The following is a 17,323-nucleotide window of genomic DNA, read 5'->3' as shown; positions in this document are numbered from 1 at the left end:
CCGGTGCCTGCACCCGTGCCAGTGCCTGCACCTGCACCTATTATAATCGCGGCCCCGCGTCAGCTTGCAGCACAGGCAGTTCCGGTCAAGGGCTATACTGCTGTGGTCTTCCGAGCATAGTTCAGACATGGCTATTTCGTACGAGCAAGCCATTAACTCGGTTCGTTTGGGACCTCATTGTCGAAGTTTCTCGTTTTCTGGAAGCATTGCCACGGCGTCATCTTTTGTAATAGTGTAGCGTTTTATATATTTAGTAACAATATGGATTTGAATTTGCAATTCTTGGGACATTAAAAAACTTACATTTGAATTCTCTGCGTGGTGTTTGAAGCTGATTTAATGACCGATGAAACAGGTCGGCCTCCGGCATTCTGTAGACGAGTTGCAGTCGTGCCGCATCGCAAAGGTTGTTGGCATACTCGTGGCTTTTCCCTTTCTGGCGACTGCCTAACGGGCTTGCTTCTGTTTGAAGACATATCACTGAGCCAAGTCTTCATCTTGACATTGTTCGTTTATGCTCATTCGTAGACGGTAATGAATCGAGGGAAACTCAAGAGATTTCACTCTGATCAATGGTTACTATCTATTCATTGAATGTAATCATTCTAGACCAGGTCCGGCCCAGTCACCCGTATAGCCTGATACGCAACACTTGTGCCATATGTCAGCAGGTAACACACAGCAACTGCCAAATCAAAATCCACCTCAATCATGGCTGAACGCATGAAAAACCTTGACAATAATGTGATAGGTGGACGCCTGTAGGTCGGACGGCATCAGCTACAACCGGCGATGATGGTACTGTTGAAACTGCCATCAAGGTCGTGGCAGCTGGTCAATGATTGATACCCAAACATTACTCCTTAGATTTGGAGTTGCAATGCTTCATATAACTAGGTCGGTGACGAAGAAATTCAAAGCTTTTGAGTGCAATGGAATCTTAAAAGTCATAGGCTCGGGCACTGATGTTGAGGGGCTAATGAATTTACAGACGTCATGGTGGGAGCCCATACATATATCAACACTATCAGAGTGGCCTCAATTTAAGTAAATAGCAATTATTCCAGCTTTGGTATTCTGCCTTGTTGTGTTCACTTGAGCAAAGGGCCAGGCTTCAGTCTTGTACACACAGACTGATATGTGTTTGCAGGCTGCTACGCAGTTGTGAAGACAAGCCAGTAAAAAAAGGTCCGCGGATGAAGAAGGTGCAACTCTTTTGGGCAGTTTCCCTCCTTCCTCTAGATTTGTTACTTCTGCGCTGTTTCGCTTTTGACAAATCCTTTCTTCTTCCGCCCACATTTCTTTCTTTCGGCTGCTCTTGTTCCTTTCGTCAACCCTTGTCCCCCAGCCTGCACTTGATTCCAACCAACTCTCACAAGGTCTCTCGCTTGGCCTGGCTGAGCGGACAAAGGGTGTTAGACAACAACAACAACAGCAACGGGCCAGAGAACATGGCTTCCTTGGCACTCCAGGCTTTTGGCCTCGCCGATCCAGACACCGGCAGTCCCAGTGGTTTTCCCCTTGTGAAACTCCCAAGAGAGATCATCATTGAGATTGCAAAGATGCTGGAGGCCGATCCGGATGCCAAAGTCTCACCGCTGTCGCTTGTCAACCGAACTTTGCGGGACCTTAGTATTCCTAGTCTGTTTCGGACAATGCAGCTCACCACAGCCGAAGACGAACTTCTCAGACACATGGATAATATTCATGGCAAAAGAACAATTCTGGACTCTGTGTAGTAAGTCGTTCAGGAGCAGTCACTAACAATACATTTAGGTTATACTGCTGACCTGTTCCAGTGTCCTGGGTATCTACAGTGAGGGTTCTTCAACCCTTCGCACACCCTATCAGAACGTCTTCCTGGGCTACGGCGAGAACTGCAAGAGAGGAACTGCAGCCGTACTTGCCGACTTGCTCTTCGACCTACCCAACTTGCGGGATCTCCGGCTGGACTTGCGCTTCAGAGCCAACGCTAGCCTGATTGGACCCTTGCGAAGAACTTTCAAACAGCAGTATATGCAGTTCCCTCTCGTGACGGCACTCACTTTTCCGATGAAGACTGACATCAAGTTCATTCCGGACGTCTTCCCTAACCTGCGCGCCCTCAGCCTGGAGCTTCACAAGGCTCCCGATCAGACCCCGGACGTTGTGTACATCTCGCAGCATATCGAGCTTGAGTATCTGGAGCTTTGGAAGGCTCGCTGGGATTATTCCGACTTGGCCAGTATCCCGACTCTCTTCCGCAATGTCAAGCATCTGACCATTGGTGGCATGATGGGGTTTGGAAGTACCCATGGAAACCTGCGTTCAATCTCGGTAAGCAGTTTTCTTCTTTGTTTCTTTTTGCAAGCCAGCCTAGCAAGCCTGAATATTTCAACTACTTACTAGTCTGTGACACAGGGTGTTGGCATCATGCTTCGACAGATGACTAATCTCAAAGTCCTCGCCATCTCGAATGAGAGCTTCTACAACCACCGGACCAGGAACGTCAAGGCCTTTGACAGAAGCTGCAGGATTCGTGACAAACTGGAGAGTTCAGTTGGTTGGACTGCTCGCAGGGGTGAGAGGTTGGACGATGCCTATAAGCTCTTTGACACTCTGCCGAATCTTGAGGTGGTCTACATCATGGATCGGTACTACAATGCACACTGCTTTGTGCCTGTCAAGAACAAGGCTGGTCGTGCGATTGATGCTCAAGTTGCTAATGAACAGGAGACAGCTTGGCCGGTTGTATGAGGGCTTGGATAACCCCGGGACGGCGTCAATCTATGGAGAGAGTAAGGGACCAGATGGAGGAGGCAGAGCCACCGTGGTGCAAGGGTCTCAAGCGGCAGGCCTAACTAGCTAATAAGCACAAAGTTTTGGCATTAGATTTTGCATTTAAAAAATCCGACTTGTCACCAAGGAATACCTGTATCAGAAGCAAGTCAGTGAGGTGTGTTAGGCATATCCGTTAACGTACTGACTAGTTGACAACGCGAAGCTTTAAAAATTGTACTGCAGCCCTAACATTATCTTTCTTTGCTTTCAAACTTACTGGATTCCACTAATGGTTTACATAGATATAATGGAATATGAAATTTGAACTCTTTGAGTACTAGATGCTGGAACAGAGCTGCTAATAGGCTGTGGCTTTAGCCTTGAGTGACTTCTCGTACTGGCAACGATGGTACTATTGAATCTACCAGACTACCATCCACCCGGGTTGTGACAGCTTCGTACAAATGAGGTCTGCTCCTTCCTTTTCCTCTTCTTTGCCGGCTTCTCCTCATCTTCAACTTCAAAGACTTTTGATCAGCACTTTTTGGAAATTCCTCAGTTCTCACCTTAAAATACCCCCTTCCCCTCCCTCTCTAGGGCTTCTTCTCCGAATTCTTCGTCCGGCTTCATCTGCTTCACCAGTTTTTTGTCGCAAGCTACCCTCGACTTCTTCGCCAGCAGCAGCGTGATGAACACTGTCCATTCGGACGTTCTCGCGCTCGGCGACGAGCCCACGGCCCAGGCTGTCGCTTCCAGCGCGAACACCTACCTGGTCACACTCCCGAGAGAGCTGGTCATCAAAATCATCAAAACCTGCTACGAGATGAGCGCGAGCTATCACTGGAAAACGTATCACAAGAGGATCAACCGTAGAATCGTTCAGTCGCTCTCCTGCGTCAACAAGTGCCTTCGGGCCTTGAGCATTCCGATCCTATTCCGGGACTTGAGACTCAGTACCATAGAAGACGAGCTTGAGGAGACAGCGTCATCGAAGTTGAGACGAGTTATAGGTGGCTCCGCTGGTAGGCTATGTCGAGGACAAACACATAGGCGGTTACATGATTTGTAGAGTGGAAAGAATGGGAAGGTTGCGGGCGAAGTCTCACAAGATCAGCCGGTTAATGATTTGGGTTTACAGGGCCGAATCTGAAATACGCGAGCTGAAAACGTTTGAGGAACAATACTGTTGTAGATTGGTACAATCAACTTTCGCAAAGCTTCGGGTGTCTCCATCCTATGGACGCGAGAGCGCCCAAGTAGATTTGCATCTATCAATACGCACCTTGGCCGACAAGCTCACTACGACTGGCCTACATCTTACTCGGCATCCTCATGCCGCCGTCCAGCCGCAAGACGGTCCCGTTGAGCATGACGTTTTCAATGGCGTGCCTAACCAGGGCGGCGAACTCGTCGGGCTTGCCGGCGCGGACGGGGAACTCCATGGAGCGCTCGAGGCTGGCGCGGACCTTGTCGGACAAGACGGCGGTCATGCGGGACTCGAACAGGCTCGGGGCAATGGTGACGACGCGAATGCCGAAGCGGGCGAGGTCGCGGGTCATGGGCAGGGTCATGGCGGCGACGGCGCCCTTGCTCGCGGCGTAGGCGACCTGACCCTTTTGGCCGTCAAAGGCGGCGGAGGAGGCGACCATGACGACGACGCCGCGTTCGCCGTCGGGGGGCGAGGGGTCGTTCCTCGCCATGAGGGCAAGGGCCTGTCGGGTGAGGTCGATGGTGCCGCGGAGGTTAATGTTGAGCACAAAGTCCCAATCGTCGAGGCTGAAGGGGTTGCCGTTACGGTCTAGGATCTGCGATGCGAGGGTTGTCAGGCTCAGACGGGCAGGGCGCCGCGGATCGGGTGGCATACGGTAGAAGGGTTTCCGACGCCGGCGGCGGGGATGACGCCGCCGAGGGGCTTGCCGGTCTGCTTCAGCCAGGCAGCGGTGCCCTGGACGGCGGCCTCGATGCTCTTGGTGTCGAGGACGTCGCAGATAAAGAACTTGGCCGATGAGCCCAGCTTGGAGACAATCTCATTGCCGCTCTCTTCGTTCATGTCAAGAACAGCGGCGTTTCCTCCATTTCTGCATATCTCTTCCACGCATGCTTGTCCCAGGCCTGATGCGCTGTCATGGGACGCAGAGTCAGCGTCAATGACATTTGCATGTGATCAAGGATGGACAAAGATGCAAGGGGGAGGGGGGGGGGGGGGGGGGGCGTCTTGCTTACCCACCGGAAATGATGAATGTGCGGCCTTGAATCTTCATTATGATGTGAGTTGTTTGCAGTTGAAAAGTATAATACACATGTGAATGGGAGTTAGGGTGTTGATGGAAATGCCAGTCCGGGTCGAGGTGAGCTTACAGCGAGCGGGTGGGCTCCACTGCGAGCTTCGGTGGTCCGGTCTCATGCATGTCAAGCCTCGGCAGCAACGGTCTCGGTGAGCAGCAGCCCTTCAAGGTGAGAGAGAGAGAGAAGCTTGGGCCTCCCCGTTCAAAGAGGCGTCTGGCGGCGGCCACGAGCTACAAAGATAAGGAGGGCTTGCACGAGTACGTATCTGTCTTGCCAGCAGCCCAAGTGCATTAGTACGTTACCTAATGTAGTGTGCAGTAGAGTACCTAATGTGTCTACCTACCTAGATAGGTATATATACTATGTATGTAGGTACGGATACGGGTCACGGGTAACTACCTATTCGTACTCGTGATACCGTACCTACCTCACCTTATAGGTACGTAAACGCAGCCAGGGGGTACGTACCCGTAGCGTGGCGCTCAGACCCACCGCGAAGGGTATCCAAGGCGCGGCAGGTGCGGTGAGAAAAGGCAGGTCCATCCCATGTGGAAGGAACTTCCCAGGTGCTCGGTCTGCCGTCATTGTGTTGTCTTGTCGGGCCCCAGATCCCAGGTCCAAGAACAACACCACCACCACCGTCTCTCTTCAAACCGTGCAGCACGTCAACCGCCCTTGCTTCAACTCGAAACGTACGCTTGTTTTTATTTTATTTTATTGCTCCTGGTCGTTGCGACCTCAACGTCGCCTGCCAGTTCTTCATTCCTTTCCGCTATCTCCGCTTATCAACCAGCCGACTGTACGATCGATCCCCTTACCGTCCTCGTCCTTATCGCTGCCGCGCCGTTGCCCGACTTTTCCGATTGCACACCGCACCGTACCGCACCGCATCGCACCACCACCACCATATCGCACTGCGGCAAACATTCCATACAGCCACGATGACGAGACCGCGTCGCTCCAGTGCCGCGAGCGAGGACAGCAGCGGACCCGCCGGCGAGGTCAGGAGACCCCTGACATCGATCGCACGACGAAGAACACATTACTGACGGGCTGCGCAGGAGCTGGGTAGCATGTACGACTACCTGGCCAAGATAATCTTGCTGGGGCCGAGCGGCACGGGAAAGTAAGTTGCATCGACGTTCCGGATGAGAGCAGGAGGCCACCGACTCCCGTGGTGCACGTTAGCTCAGAGCAAGCAACTAACGACGGCCCTGCGAAACAGGTCCTGTTTGCTTCACCGCTTCGTCAAGAACGAGTGGAGAGTTTTATCGTCCCAAACCATCGGTGTCGAGTTCGCAAGCAAGATCATCAAGGTCGGCACCGGTTCCCGGCGGAAACGGATCAAGCTACAGGTATGGCTGCCACGTTGTTCCCCTCCGAGGAGACCGCCATACTGACATGTTTGGGTTGGGCAGCTCTGGGACACGGCCGGCACCGAACGATTCCGCTCCGTTTCCCGATCCTACTACCGCGGCGCCGCCGGCGCCATTCTCGTTTATGACGTCACGAATCACAGCAGCTTCCGCGGACTACAACCGTTCCTTAATGACGCCCGCGCCTTGGCATCTCCCAACTTGTCTTGCCTTCTGGTGGGAAACAAGCTTGATCTAGCATCCGAGCTCCTCGTCGACACGAGCCTACCCCCGCCAACGCCGAGCAGTGTCGGTTCCATGTCATACTTTGCGAATGGCTCCGCAGGATCCGGAGGTACCATGGTGCCATCCCTCGGCACGCAACAGAAAGCCAGCGAGGCGCCAGAGGGTCGAGAGGTCAGCAACGTGGACGCAAACAGATGGGCGGGAACGGTCGGGATCCCCGTGGTGATGGAGGCGAGCGCCTTCAATGGTGAGAATGTGGACGAGATCTTTGCGAGGCTTGCGAGGATGATTCTCACCAAGATCGAGTTGGGCGACATCGACCCGGACGACCCGATGAGCGGCATTCAGTACGGCGACGGGTACGGCGGAGGGTGGAATGCGGGCGCCAGCGACGTGGCAAGCATCAAGAGCTCCATGACGGGCGCGACGCTCGACGAGGCTGGTGGACTCCGCAGGCGAAAGGGCAGGCGAAACACGCGCAGCGGCGCGAACTGGGGTTTGCGTGATTGGGAAGAGGTTTTCACGTTGACGAACCGACGTAGAGGCAACAACTGCTGCTGAAACCACCAGAAGCAGGACGACAAGAAGACTCGGAGGCAGCCTTTGTTTTTTGTTTTTGTTTTCCTCCGAGAGAGCGAGGATCTGCTGGCTTGAGACAAAGGATGCTATTCTTGGGGAATGGAGTTTTGCAAGGAGTTTTCATGGGAAGGCCCATCGCCGGATCGGGATACAAGCTGGCGGGGGCCGGGATGCTGTTTGGATTTGGTTTACCTGACGATGGAGGGACCATGTTCGCTCCACAAGTCGGAGGAAATATGGAAGCTGGCGTTCGGGATAGATACCTCGTCCCCCACATCGGGGACGGTCGTACACATACACATTCTTACAGCCACATATGTTAATGACAGACCTTTCATTATATCAAGATTCTGGCACAAGTCGATGAATACAATGTCACATGTATAGACGAAGCTAAGCCTTTCACGACGTTCTGGCGAAAGTCGTATCGGTTCGGCGGTAATGCATCCGTCCCAATGCATGTCCACTCGGGGGACGTGGTGGGAGAGAAAATGGCCTCCTCATATCGAGTCTAGTTCACGTGCGCTGCAGCTGCATGCCTTGGCTAGGTAGGTAAACATGATACCCAAAAGATTTACGGTATTATGTGGAGCACTCTTCCCTTGGACGTCGGTTCGTCATGAGGCTATATCTTCTGGGACGTGGAAACATGGTCGGAGAATGATGATGCAGCCGTCCCCTCCAGTCGAGGTTCCAAAAAGGCAAACGGAAGGCCTTCCTCCGTGAAAGGACCCCACTGGTACGATACTTCACTAAAGCTGCAGATGAGGAATTCGGGGGATTAGCCTCTTTTTTCTTTTCTTTTCTGGGGCTTAGTTTTTTGGGGTAATGGTGGTCCTCCAGTAGGGGAGGCGGACCGTTGACTCTGTGCTGGACCCCTTCGATTAGACTGAGTAGAGAGACAGGCCATCTTCATCATGATCATCTCCTTCTTCTTCCAGCGTTAGGTCATGTGGCTAGCATAAAGGAGCATCACGATGAGGCTTCCTCAGGGCGGTAGCCATGTGCGTTGTCTTCCTCCGGATGCAGCCCATCGACTTGATCCAGCAAGGGTCACGACGGTGTACTTCGTATAAGCCTTGCTTTGATGTTTTGTGCCTGTTGGAGAAAAGAGACGCCCCTTATTCTCCGCGCGCGTACCTCTTGGGCCAGAGAGGGGGGGGAATGGTGTGTGCGAGGGCGGAACTTGATGCGGCTAGAAAGGGGTGCGATAGAGAGAGAGAAACTGCGTGGGTTGTTGAGGGAATGTAGATGAATCTCGGCGGATGTTGCCCCGTCGTTCAGACTGGGCCAAGTGGGAGCTGCCTCCTCACCCCTGGAATTGCCATGTTGGTCCTGCGTCAGGAGCAAGACGTGAAGGGAGGTAATGCGAGGGGAGGTGATGGCGGCATACATTCATGAATGATAGAAATTGTAGGAGAGAGAAAAAGGACGAGCAGTAAAGTGAGACACATGAGTGTGAGTGAGTGAGTGAGTGAGTGAGTATATGAAGGACGACACATGCCGCCCTTCCACCCCTCGAGCAAATGTTTCTTCATCTCACCTTGGATGAGACACTGTCCCAACTTCAGCTTATGTTGGACGCAGATAGAGATCCAGCTCAAAAGACCCCGTATCTTTTATCTATTAGTTCATACGGAAGCCAGCCGCTCAATTGACCCCCCGTCACCTTACCCCGTATCTACCCCGCCATCCGCCGCGGGGCACCGACGCTCGGCGCTCTCTCCCCCGTCGGGCTTCATTGTAATTAGTGCGCCTGCCATTAACCTGTGCTTCAACTGGTGAGTCTTCGACGCCGCGACTCCGCCAATCGGTACACCATCGCACCCCAATTCAAGCGCCTGCCACGATGCGTCTTCTTCCAGACCTCATCCGCACCTGTGCCGCTGCTAACACTCGTCCCAGCCGCCACCACCAGCCCCAAACCATGGCGTCCAGGACCGTCATCCCCATCGACAAGAACTGGCAGTTCAAGCAGGCCGACAAGGACGACAGCGAGCTTCTCGCCGTCAGCCAGTTCCCGACCAACATCCACCTCGACCTCATTCACCACAACGTCATCCCCGACCCCTTCATCGGCAAGAACGAGCTCGACGTCCAATGGGTCGGCGAGAGGCAATGGCTGTACAGGACCGCCTTCGCTGCTGAGGCCGTCCCCGCAGGCGCCAGGGCCGTGCTGGCCTTCGAGGGCCTCGACACCTTTGCTACCGTTGTCCTCAATGGAAAGACCATCCTCGAGACGGACAACATGTTTACCCCAGAGCGAGTTGACGTCACATCCGTGCTCAGAAAGGATGGATACAACGAGCTCGTCATCACCTTTGACAGTGCTTACCTGCGCGGCTGGAAGCTGGTCGAGAAGCACCCCGACCACAAGTGGGGATGCTGGAACGGCGACAACTCGAGACTGGCTGTCCGCAAAGCCCAATATCACTGGGTGCGTTCTCCCCAGTCTCTGATACTAATGGTGCTTTCATTGGCTGACCTTTCTCAGGGCTGGGACTGGGGCCCGACCCTTCTGACCTGCGGCCCCTGGAGGCCTATCAACCTCGAGATCTACGAGTCCCGTATCTCTGACCTCTACTTCGAAACCACCCTCGACGATTCCCTCAAGAGCGCCACGGTTGTCGCCCATGCGACCACTGAGGGCAAGGCTACCAAAGTCCGCTTTGACGTCTCCCTCGACGGCAAATCTCTCGCCTCCGAGACTGTCGAGGCTGAGGCGGACGCCGGCACCTCGGCCACCTTCCAGATCCAAGACCCTGCTCTGTGGTACCCCGTCCGCTACGGCAAGCAGCCCTTGTACACCGTCACAGCCACCCTCCTCGGTGGCAGTGACGAGATCGACACGCTTTCCAAGAAGATTGGCATCCGCAAGGTCGAGCTGGTGCAGCGCCCCCTCAAGGAGCAGCCGGGCACATCCTTTTTCTTCCAGGTCAACAACATCCCCATCTTCTGCGGCGGTAGCGACTGGATTCCCGCCGACAACTTCATCCCCCGTATCGGCAAGGAGAGGTACTACGACTGGATCCGCCTGCTGGCTGAAGGCAACCAGTTCATGGTCCGCGTCTGGGGCGGCGGTATCTACGAGGAGCCGGCCTTCTACGATGCCTGCGACGAGTTGGGCATCCTGGTCTGGCAGGACTTCATGTTCGGCTGCGGCAACTACCCCGCCTGGCCGGAGCTCCTGCAGTCCATCGACCGGGAGGCAAGGGAGAACCTCAAGATGCTGCGCCATCACCCGTCCATCGTCATCTGGGCCGGCAACAACGAGGACTACCAGTACGCCGAGAGCGAGAACCTGACGTACGACCTCGCCAACAAGGACGCCGAGAGCTGGCTCAAGACGGACTTCCCCGCGCGGTACATTTACGAAAAGGTCCTCGCCGACGCGTGCAAGGACCTGATCCCCGACACCTTTTACCACTTTGGCAGCCCCTGGAGCGGCGAGGACACGAGGGACCCGACCGTCGGCGACCTGCACCAGTGGAACGTTTGGCACGGCAGCCAGGAAAAGTACCAAAACTTTGACAAGCTCGTCGGTCGCTTCGTATCCGAGTTCGGCATGGAGGCCTTTCCCTCGGTCAAGACCATCGACGCATACCTGCCCAAGGGTAAGGACGACCCCGACCGCTACCCGCAGTCCTCGACCGTCGACTTCCACAACAAGGCCGACGGCCACGAGCGCCGCATCGCCCTGTACCTCGTCGAGAACTTCCGCTACGCCCCGGACCCGCTGGAGCACTTTGTGTACTGCACCCAGCTCATGCAGGCCGAGTGCCTTGCGTCGGCGTACCGCCTGTGGAAGCGCCAGTGGAAGGGCCCCGGCAGGGAGTACTGCGGCGGCGCGCTTGTGTGGCAGATCAACGACTGCTGGCCCGTTACGTCGTGGGCCATTTGCGACTACTACCTCCGCCCCAAGCACGCTTACTACACCGTCAAGCGCGAGATGGCGCCCATCTCGATTGGCATCACGCGGACGGAGCACAAGCACCCGCGCGACAAGTACACGCGCGTCGACATCGACACCAAGACGCGCGTCGAGATCTGGGGTTCGAACCTGCAGCTCGAGAACCTAACCGTCGATCTGGTCGTCAAGGCGTGGGATGTCGAGACGGGCGAGGAGACGTACAACGAGACCGTCGACAGGGGCTTCGTCCTGCCGGAGAACAGGTCCACCGAGATGGCGGCGTTCGAGGTGCCCGTGAGGCGAGCGGGCGACGAGGGGCGGACGGTCGTGGCGGCGTACCTCGTGCGGGACGGTGAGCAAATCGCGAGGTACGTCAACTGGCCCGAGCCGCTCAAGTATCTGCACCTGCAGAAGCCCAAGAGCCTGAAGGCGGAGTTGGCCGACGGCGGCGGCGCGGTCGAGGTCAGCGCCGAGGTGCCCGTCAAGGGCGTCGCGCTGGAGGTGGAAAGTGACGATGTGGTCTTCAGCGACAACCTCGTCGACATCGTCCCGGGGGAGGTCGTCAGAATCGGGGTCAGGGGGGCGAGCAAGGAGACCAAGATCGAGACGAGGTACCTCGGTATGCTGAACTGATGGCCCAGCTTGGTATTGAAATGTATTGAAGTTTAAGAGGGGGAAAACATGTCGGAGAAAGGAGCAGTCGCTGTGTCGAAAAGTGATGGGAATAATAGCCAATGCATGCCTCTCCTCCTCGCCCAAGTGCGGATATCAATCAGCCAGTAGCACTCATCGTAGCAGCAGGAGACAACAATGGTATTGTTTTACTCTGTTGATGATATCCCGGTAACGTGATCATTCTGATTTGCAGAACAGGTTGGATCTCACAAATTGATCTTGATTAGCTTTCTTGGAAAAAATGAAAATGAGTAGGTATCATTCAAGCCTGGGAAACCAAAAAGCACAACCCCAATCCTCTCCTGGGGGGGGGGGGGGGGGGGGGGGGGTTCTTTCGTCATCCCAACGGGTAAAGCCCCTCCAAAGAACAAAGCAATAAGTGAGTCGTTCGGGGGGAAAAAGAAGGCTTTGATTCATATTACACATTAGAACCCCCCCCCCCCCCCCCCAAGTTCACCCAACGCAATACACCCTCTCTCGTCGGTCCTTCTTCATCAGCCTCCACTACTTGGCCGCGCTCACCGGAGCTCTTGCGGGGGGTAACCATGCGTCTGCCCCTGAACCGGCGCCGGCGAGCTGCTCGGCGAGGGGGCGTAGGGCTGGCCTGGGTACTGCTGTTGCTGGTACTGCTGGTACTCCTGCGGCTGCTGCTGGACGTAAGTCGGGGCCGGTGATGTTGTCTGCTGGGGGTACTGCTGCTGCTGGCCGGGCATCTCTTGATATTGCTGGGGGGGCTGCTGCTGGACGTAGGTAGGGGCAGGCGAGGTCGTCTGTTGGGGGTGCTGCTGAGGATAGAACTGCTGCTGCTGCTGTTGTTGTTGTTGTTGTTGTTGTTGTTGCGGCTGCTGCTGGTACGCCGTCTGCTGCGTGACGAAGGGCTGCTTGGGCTCCATCTGGATCTCCCCCTGGCTGGCGTTGGCGTTGGCGGCGGGGGCGTTGAGCTTGCGCCACCGGACGAACTGGACGAGGGTCCAGATGAAGGTGACGAGGAACAAGATGAACTGCAGGGCCGAAAGGCCGGCGACGGCGGCGAGCATGGCGAGGGCGCCCTGGCTCATGACGATGTAGCGCTTGAAGATGGTGCAGCGGCCCGAGTTGACGGCCGAGCCGTCCGAGGAGCACGATGCCGTGACGGGCACGACAAAGGTGGCGCGGCGGGCGGCGCTGGCGCCCATGGTCGCGAGCCAGAGGATGACGAGGAAGAGGTCGAGGGCGAGGACGGCGTAGGTGTGGTAGAGGCTGCGGGCGGAGGGGACCTTCTCGGTCAGGACGGCGTAGAGGACGATGATCCAGGTGAAGAGGGACTGCGGGCTGTGTTAGTGACGGCTCAAGATGTGTCTCGTGGTGTTGAGTGGGGGAGGTTTGGTGGTTTCTTTGGTTGGAAGAATGTGTTGCTGCGGGCAAGGGAATGGACGAAGATCTGCCGTTGAACTCGGGACATACAATTGCGACGGCGAGGCCGAGCTCGTCCATGTAGACCCAGTGGATGATTGCGGCCGAGAGGCCGAGGATGACGATGGCGAGGAAGAACTGGACGCCGCGGATTGCGGCCATCCAGGCCGGCGTCACGATCATGGGAGGCGGCGTGCTGGTGGAGGCATGGGGCGTATACTGCTGCTGGTGAGGCTGGACCTGGGGTTGAGCCTGGACTTGCGGCTGCGCCTGCATCGGAGGCTGTTGCTGCATGTTGTTCATGATGTCTGCGCCTGGGCAGTAAGAAGGGGAAAGGGGAGGGTGCTGTGGTAGTCGATAAGCAGCGCTCGAGATGGGGTTGAAGCAGGAGGAAACAGGCGTCGAAGTGACCGACGGCCTATGCGTTCGCGATGGACACGCGACGTGCAGTGAAGGGAATATCACGAGTGATTAGGTCGAGGTGACGGCCAAGGACGGAGGATTACAAGAATGCCGTGAAGGAGGAGCGAGGTGATCGGTTTACTTATGGGCTGAGACCTTCATACGATGTGGCATAGACGAGTCAAGGGAGGGGACGCGAGGGTATGGAAGAGGAGGGGGATAGGACCAGCCGCCGACATCGTTACCCCCCCAATTATGCCTCTCCTATCCTGCCTCTAGCCAGGGGATGGGCAAGCCATTTCGTTCCATGCCTCCCCGCCTCCATTTCTTGTTCGTTTGTCAGCCATGCCTCGTGTGCCTGAGAGGAGACGCCGGTGACACGCCACAGAGGTCTTGTTTTTTTATTTTTTATGTTATTGTTTTACTCGCTGCTACTACTTTGTGACGCGCGCCAGCCCCACGAAGCTTGCATGAGGCTCCCGGGCGCCATTAGGTAGCCTGCATCCGCAAGGGCAGGCTTTTTCGAGGCTCGTTCCGCTAAGGGGATAGTGATGGACGGGGGTGAGAAGAAAACGCCCAGCTGCCTGCTGCAAATCGCTGAGCTACTAAGGCCCAAGCCTGAAGCGGCCGTGAGGCAGACTCCGGGGCAGGGATTGTAGAGTGCGAGGGCAGGCTCAGCTCGTCTGCAAGATAGACATGGCTCTCTGTCTGTCTGGTACATAGGGGCTTGTAGGTGCGGGCCGACTGGAAAAGGTACGCGCCCGGCAAGATGGCATGTAATAAAGAAGTCACGACATGAGCGTTTATGTTGTTGTTGTTGTTGTGACTGGGCCCTCTTGCATGTATGTGTGTGAGTCGATGTCTGAGGATTGACTGTCCAATCCGATACCCGGAGGCCAGGCCGAGAGAATTAAGATTCCGCGCTGACATGGGTTAAAGGGCGGAACGGGCGAGGTGTGGGTCCCGGAGGCGTCCGGGCTAGGCCGGTTCGGGACCCTGCAGTGGACGCTCAAGTTCACTAGTGCAGCTCCGTGGCTTCGTGGCGTCTTCAGCTGAACGGGAATATGTGGAGTTTTGCGCAGGGCAGAGTCCTCATCTAGGTATTTGTTGGCCGTATTTGATGGCTGCCTACGGATACATAGTAGGTCCCCTATCAAGTAGTGTAATTGGGGGGGGGGGGGGGGGAGGGAATAAGGTTGGCGAGTCGCGGAGATAGGAAGAGACCCCTGCCCTGCCAGTGAGTCACGGTCTCAGTGAGGGTATCCGTAGACAGTTAAATATACAGACACGCACATACGATCGATATCTACGACCCCATTCATGGCTTGGCAAAGTGCTCTGCCTGTGTCGACCGGCGATCATTGCCTTGTGTTACGTTTCAGGAGCCGACGCCGACTCTGCACGGGCGTGAATGTCGCATGACGCGAAAGACCCGCGCGGAGATGCTAGACTAGGGTTGAGAATTTGCGTGGCTTGGGTCTGATCAACGGCGATGAACCGCCTATCTCGATGCCTACGTCCTCCCTCCGTGGCCGGGACCAGCAAAAGTGACGGCCGAGAGGACAGGCAAACAGCTTGATTGGAACAATTATCTGGATCATTGTCGATCGTGAACCCATATATACATGCCACCTGAATGTCATAAAAACCATACATGCTATGCTGCATGCGTCACGAAAAATACACTGCGAAACCCGCCCGGACGCCCACTTTTCCATCACCACCCGCTTCGCTAGTCATCTCTGTTGTCTTGTGCCTCTCTGTCTTTTACCTGCTATTGGGCCGCCGGGAGACCGGTCCTCTAGCAGCATCCGCCCTGGCTGCCGCCCTCGGCCGCCTTGGCGGGGTCGACCTCGGTGCTGAAGCTGCCGTCGACCTTTTCATTGGGGCCGGCGATGAGGATCTTGATGACCTGGCCCTCCTTGACCTTCTTGAAGGCCTCCTCGGCCTGCCTGAACTCGACGATGCCGGTGACGAGCTTCTTGACGTTGACGCTGCCGTTGGCGACGAGGTCGATGGCGAGCTTGTAGTCGCCCGGGCCGTAGCGGAAGCTGCCGCGGGCCGTGACCTCCTTCAGGCACAGGGCCATGATGGGGAAGTTGATGTCGGCCTTGCCCATGCCGCCCTGGACGTAGGTGCCGCCCATGCGGACGACGTGCAGGCTCGTCTGGATCGAGGGCTCGGCGCCGCTGGCGTCGATGACCACGTCGGCGCCGGCGCCGAGGTCGCACTGCTCGATGATGGCCTTGGCGTTGTCCTCGGCCGGGATGCGCTGCGAGAGGTAGGTGTGGGTCGAGGCCAGACCCCGCGCGAAGTCGAGCTTGGACTGGACAATGTCGACGCTGACGACCTTTGTGGCGCCAAAGGACCGCGCGACGGCGGCGCAGAGGAGGCCGACGGGGCCGGCGCCCATGACGACGACGGAGGCGCCCGGACGAACGCGGGCCTGCTTGGTGATGTGGACGGCGACGGCCAGGGGCTCGATCAGGGCGCCCTCCTGCAGGGAGACGTTGTCGGGCAGCTTGTAGCAGAAGTCGGAGGGGGCGACCCAGAAGCCGGCCAGGGTGCCGTCGTACGGCGGGGTGGCGGCGAACCGCATCTCGTGGCAGAGGTTGTAGGTGCCGGCCAGGCAGTCGCCGCAGCGGCGACACGGGTAGCCGGGCTCGAGGGCGATTCGGTCACCGACCTTGAGAGTCTTGACGTTCTCGCCGACCTGGACGACGGTGCCGGCCGACTCGTGGCCGAGGACCATGGGGTCCTTTACGACGAAGTGGCCGATGGCGCCGTGCTCCCAGTAGTGCACGTCGGAGCCGCAGATTCCCGTGTAGTTGACGGCGACGAGGACATCGTGGGGGTCGGAGAGCTTGGGGACGGGTCGCTCGGCGAACTCGACGTCGTGGGGCTTGTTGAGGATAAAGGAGAGGTTCTGCGACTCGTCAGCGCCGTGTTTCCGACGGGGGGTCCCCTAACGCGCGGGGTGGGTAGCCCGTCGTCGAGGAGGTTGAAGCTCACGCTTTTGCCTTCAATGCCGGCCATGATGGATGGGTTGTCGGGTTGTCGGGTTGTGCGGGGGAGGTGGAGGGGGGAGTTTGGTGAGGGGCGGTCGGTCTTTGAGAGGTCGGTTTCACCAAGAGGAAGAGAGACGGAGAGGGTCGTCACAGCGATCGTAACAGAAGCTACAACCTAAACAGAATGTCTAGGGGTATCTTTGGAGAAGCACAGAAGCGAACAGGGAAGGACCGAGACGTGGGATGGTGACAGAGGACAGCGAACAGGCTCCCCGGGTATCGTGGGTCGGCGCGCAATGGATTATATAGCTATGACTGCGGGCCAGTCCCGCAGGACAGCGTGACAGATCACGATTGGGCGGGGTGAGAGAGGAGATGTGGACGCGATTACAATGGGGAATACGTCGGAAGTTGGCTTGAGACTACAAGCAAGACGGTGTATGTGTCTGTCTGTTTCTCTCCCGGGGATGGGATGGGATAGCTGCCGGCAACGCGCGGTGTTCTGTGCGACCGACTGTCATTGCGGGCGCCTCTAGTAGCAGGACCTTCTTCCGGCTGGATCTGGAGCCAGAGAGAAGGGCTCCACGCCGGTGATTATCCTATGACATTTACCCGCGTCCATGCGCCATCTCCCTGCCATGGCGGTCGAGACTCCCGCCTGGACGTGGCTCCAGTTATCATTTGAATATGGGGGAGAGCTGTCATCGGTG

The 17,323-nt window shown here is 56.6% G+C and overlaps 6 protein-coding genes across 6 annotated transcripts; 3 read left to right on the top strand and 3 right to left on the bottom strand.

Moving 5' to 3' along the window:
• Positions 1-1,451: 1,451 nt before the first annotated feature.
• Positions 1,452-2,736, top strand: LY79DRAFT_584758 (uncharacterized protein; the record flags this gene model as incomplete). Its single annotated transcript, XM_060560429.1, has 3 exons — positions 1,452-1,738; positions 1,800-2,316; positions 2,401-2,736. The coding sequence occupies 3 exons, from the start codon at positions 1,452-1,454 to the stop codon at positions 2,734-2,736; spliced, it is 1,140 nt and encodes a 379-aa protein (XP_060407629.1).
• A 1,334-nt stretch (positions 2,737-4,070) lies between these two features.
• LY79DRAFT_528734 (short chain dehydrogenase) lies at positions 4,071-5,021 on the bottom strand (the record flags this gene model as incomplete). Its single annotated transcript, XM_060556056.1, has 3 exons — positions 4,071-4,565; positions 4,625-4,880; positions 4,984-5,021. 3 exons carry the CDS (start codon positions 5,019-5,021, stop codon positions 4,071-4,073), a joined length of 789 nt encoding a protein of 262 aa, XP_060407628.1.
• A 554-nt stretch (positions 5,022-5,575) lies between these two features.
• Positions 5,576-7,558, top strand: LY79DRAFT_571993 (ras family protein). Its single transcript, XM_060559304.1, has 4 exons — positions 5,576-6,047; positions 6,108-6,172; positions 6,272-6,401; positions 6,465-7,558. Exons 1-4 carry the CDS (start codon positions 5,988-5,990, stop codon positions 7,206-7,208), a joined length of 999 nt encoding a protein of 332 aa, XP_060407627.1. The 5' UTR covers positions 5,576-5,987; the 3' UTR covers positions 7,209-7,558.
• Positions 7,559-9,075: 1,517 nt separating this feature from the next.
• Positions 9,076-11,769, top strand: LY79DRAFT_528743 (family 2 glycosyl hydrolase; the record flags this gene model as incomplete). Its single annotated transcript, XM_060556058.1, has 2 exons — positions 9,076-9,663; positions 9,721-11,769. 2 exons carry the CDS (start codon positions 9,076-9,078, stop codon positions 11,767-11,769), a joined length of 2,637 nt encoding a protein of 878 aa, XP_060407626.1.
• A 560-nt stretch (positions 11,770-12,329) lies between these two features.
• LY79DRAFT_528763 (uncharacterized protein) lies at positions 12,330-13,506 on the bottom strand (the record flags this gene model as incomplete). Its single annotated transcript, XM_060556061.1, has 2 exons — positions 12,330-13,115; positions 13,255-13,506. 2 exons carry the CDS (start codon positions 13,504-13,506, stop codon positions 12,330-12,332), a joined length of 1,038 nt encoding a protein of 345 aa, XP_060407625.1.
• A 1,900-nt stretch (positions 13,507-15,406) lies between these two features.
• LY79DRAFT_528761 (alcohol dehydrogenase GroES-like domain-containing protein) lies at positions 15,407-16,641 on the bottom strand (the record flags this gene model as incomplete). The annotated part of the gene is made up of 2 exons (XM_060556060.1): positions 15,407-16,531; positions 16,618-16,641. The coding sequence occupies 2 exons, from the start codon at positions 16,639-16,641 to the stop codon at positions 15,407-15,409; spliced, it is 1,149 nt and encodes a 382-aa protein (XP_060407624.1).
• Positions 16,642-17,323: the final 682 nt, after the last annotated feature.

The sequence above is a fragment of the Colletotrichum navitas genome (assembly GCF_030913465.1).
Source record: "Colletotrichum navitas strain CBS 125086 chromosome Unknown LY79scaffold_137, whole genome shotgun sequence".
In the NCBI taxonomy this organism is placed as follows: domain Eukaryota; kingdom Fungi; phylum Ascomycota; class Sordariomycetes; order Glomerellales; family Glomerellaceae; genus Colletotrichum; species Colletotrichum navitas.
This window is presented reverse-complemented; position numbering and strand designations above follow the sequence as displayed.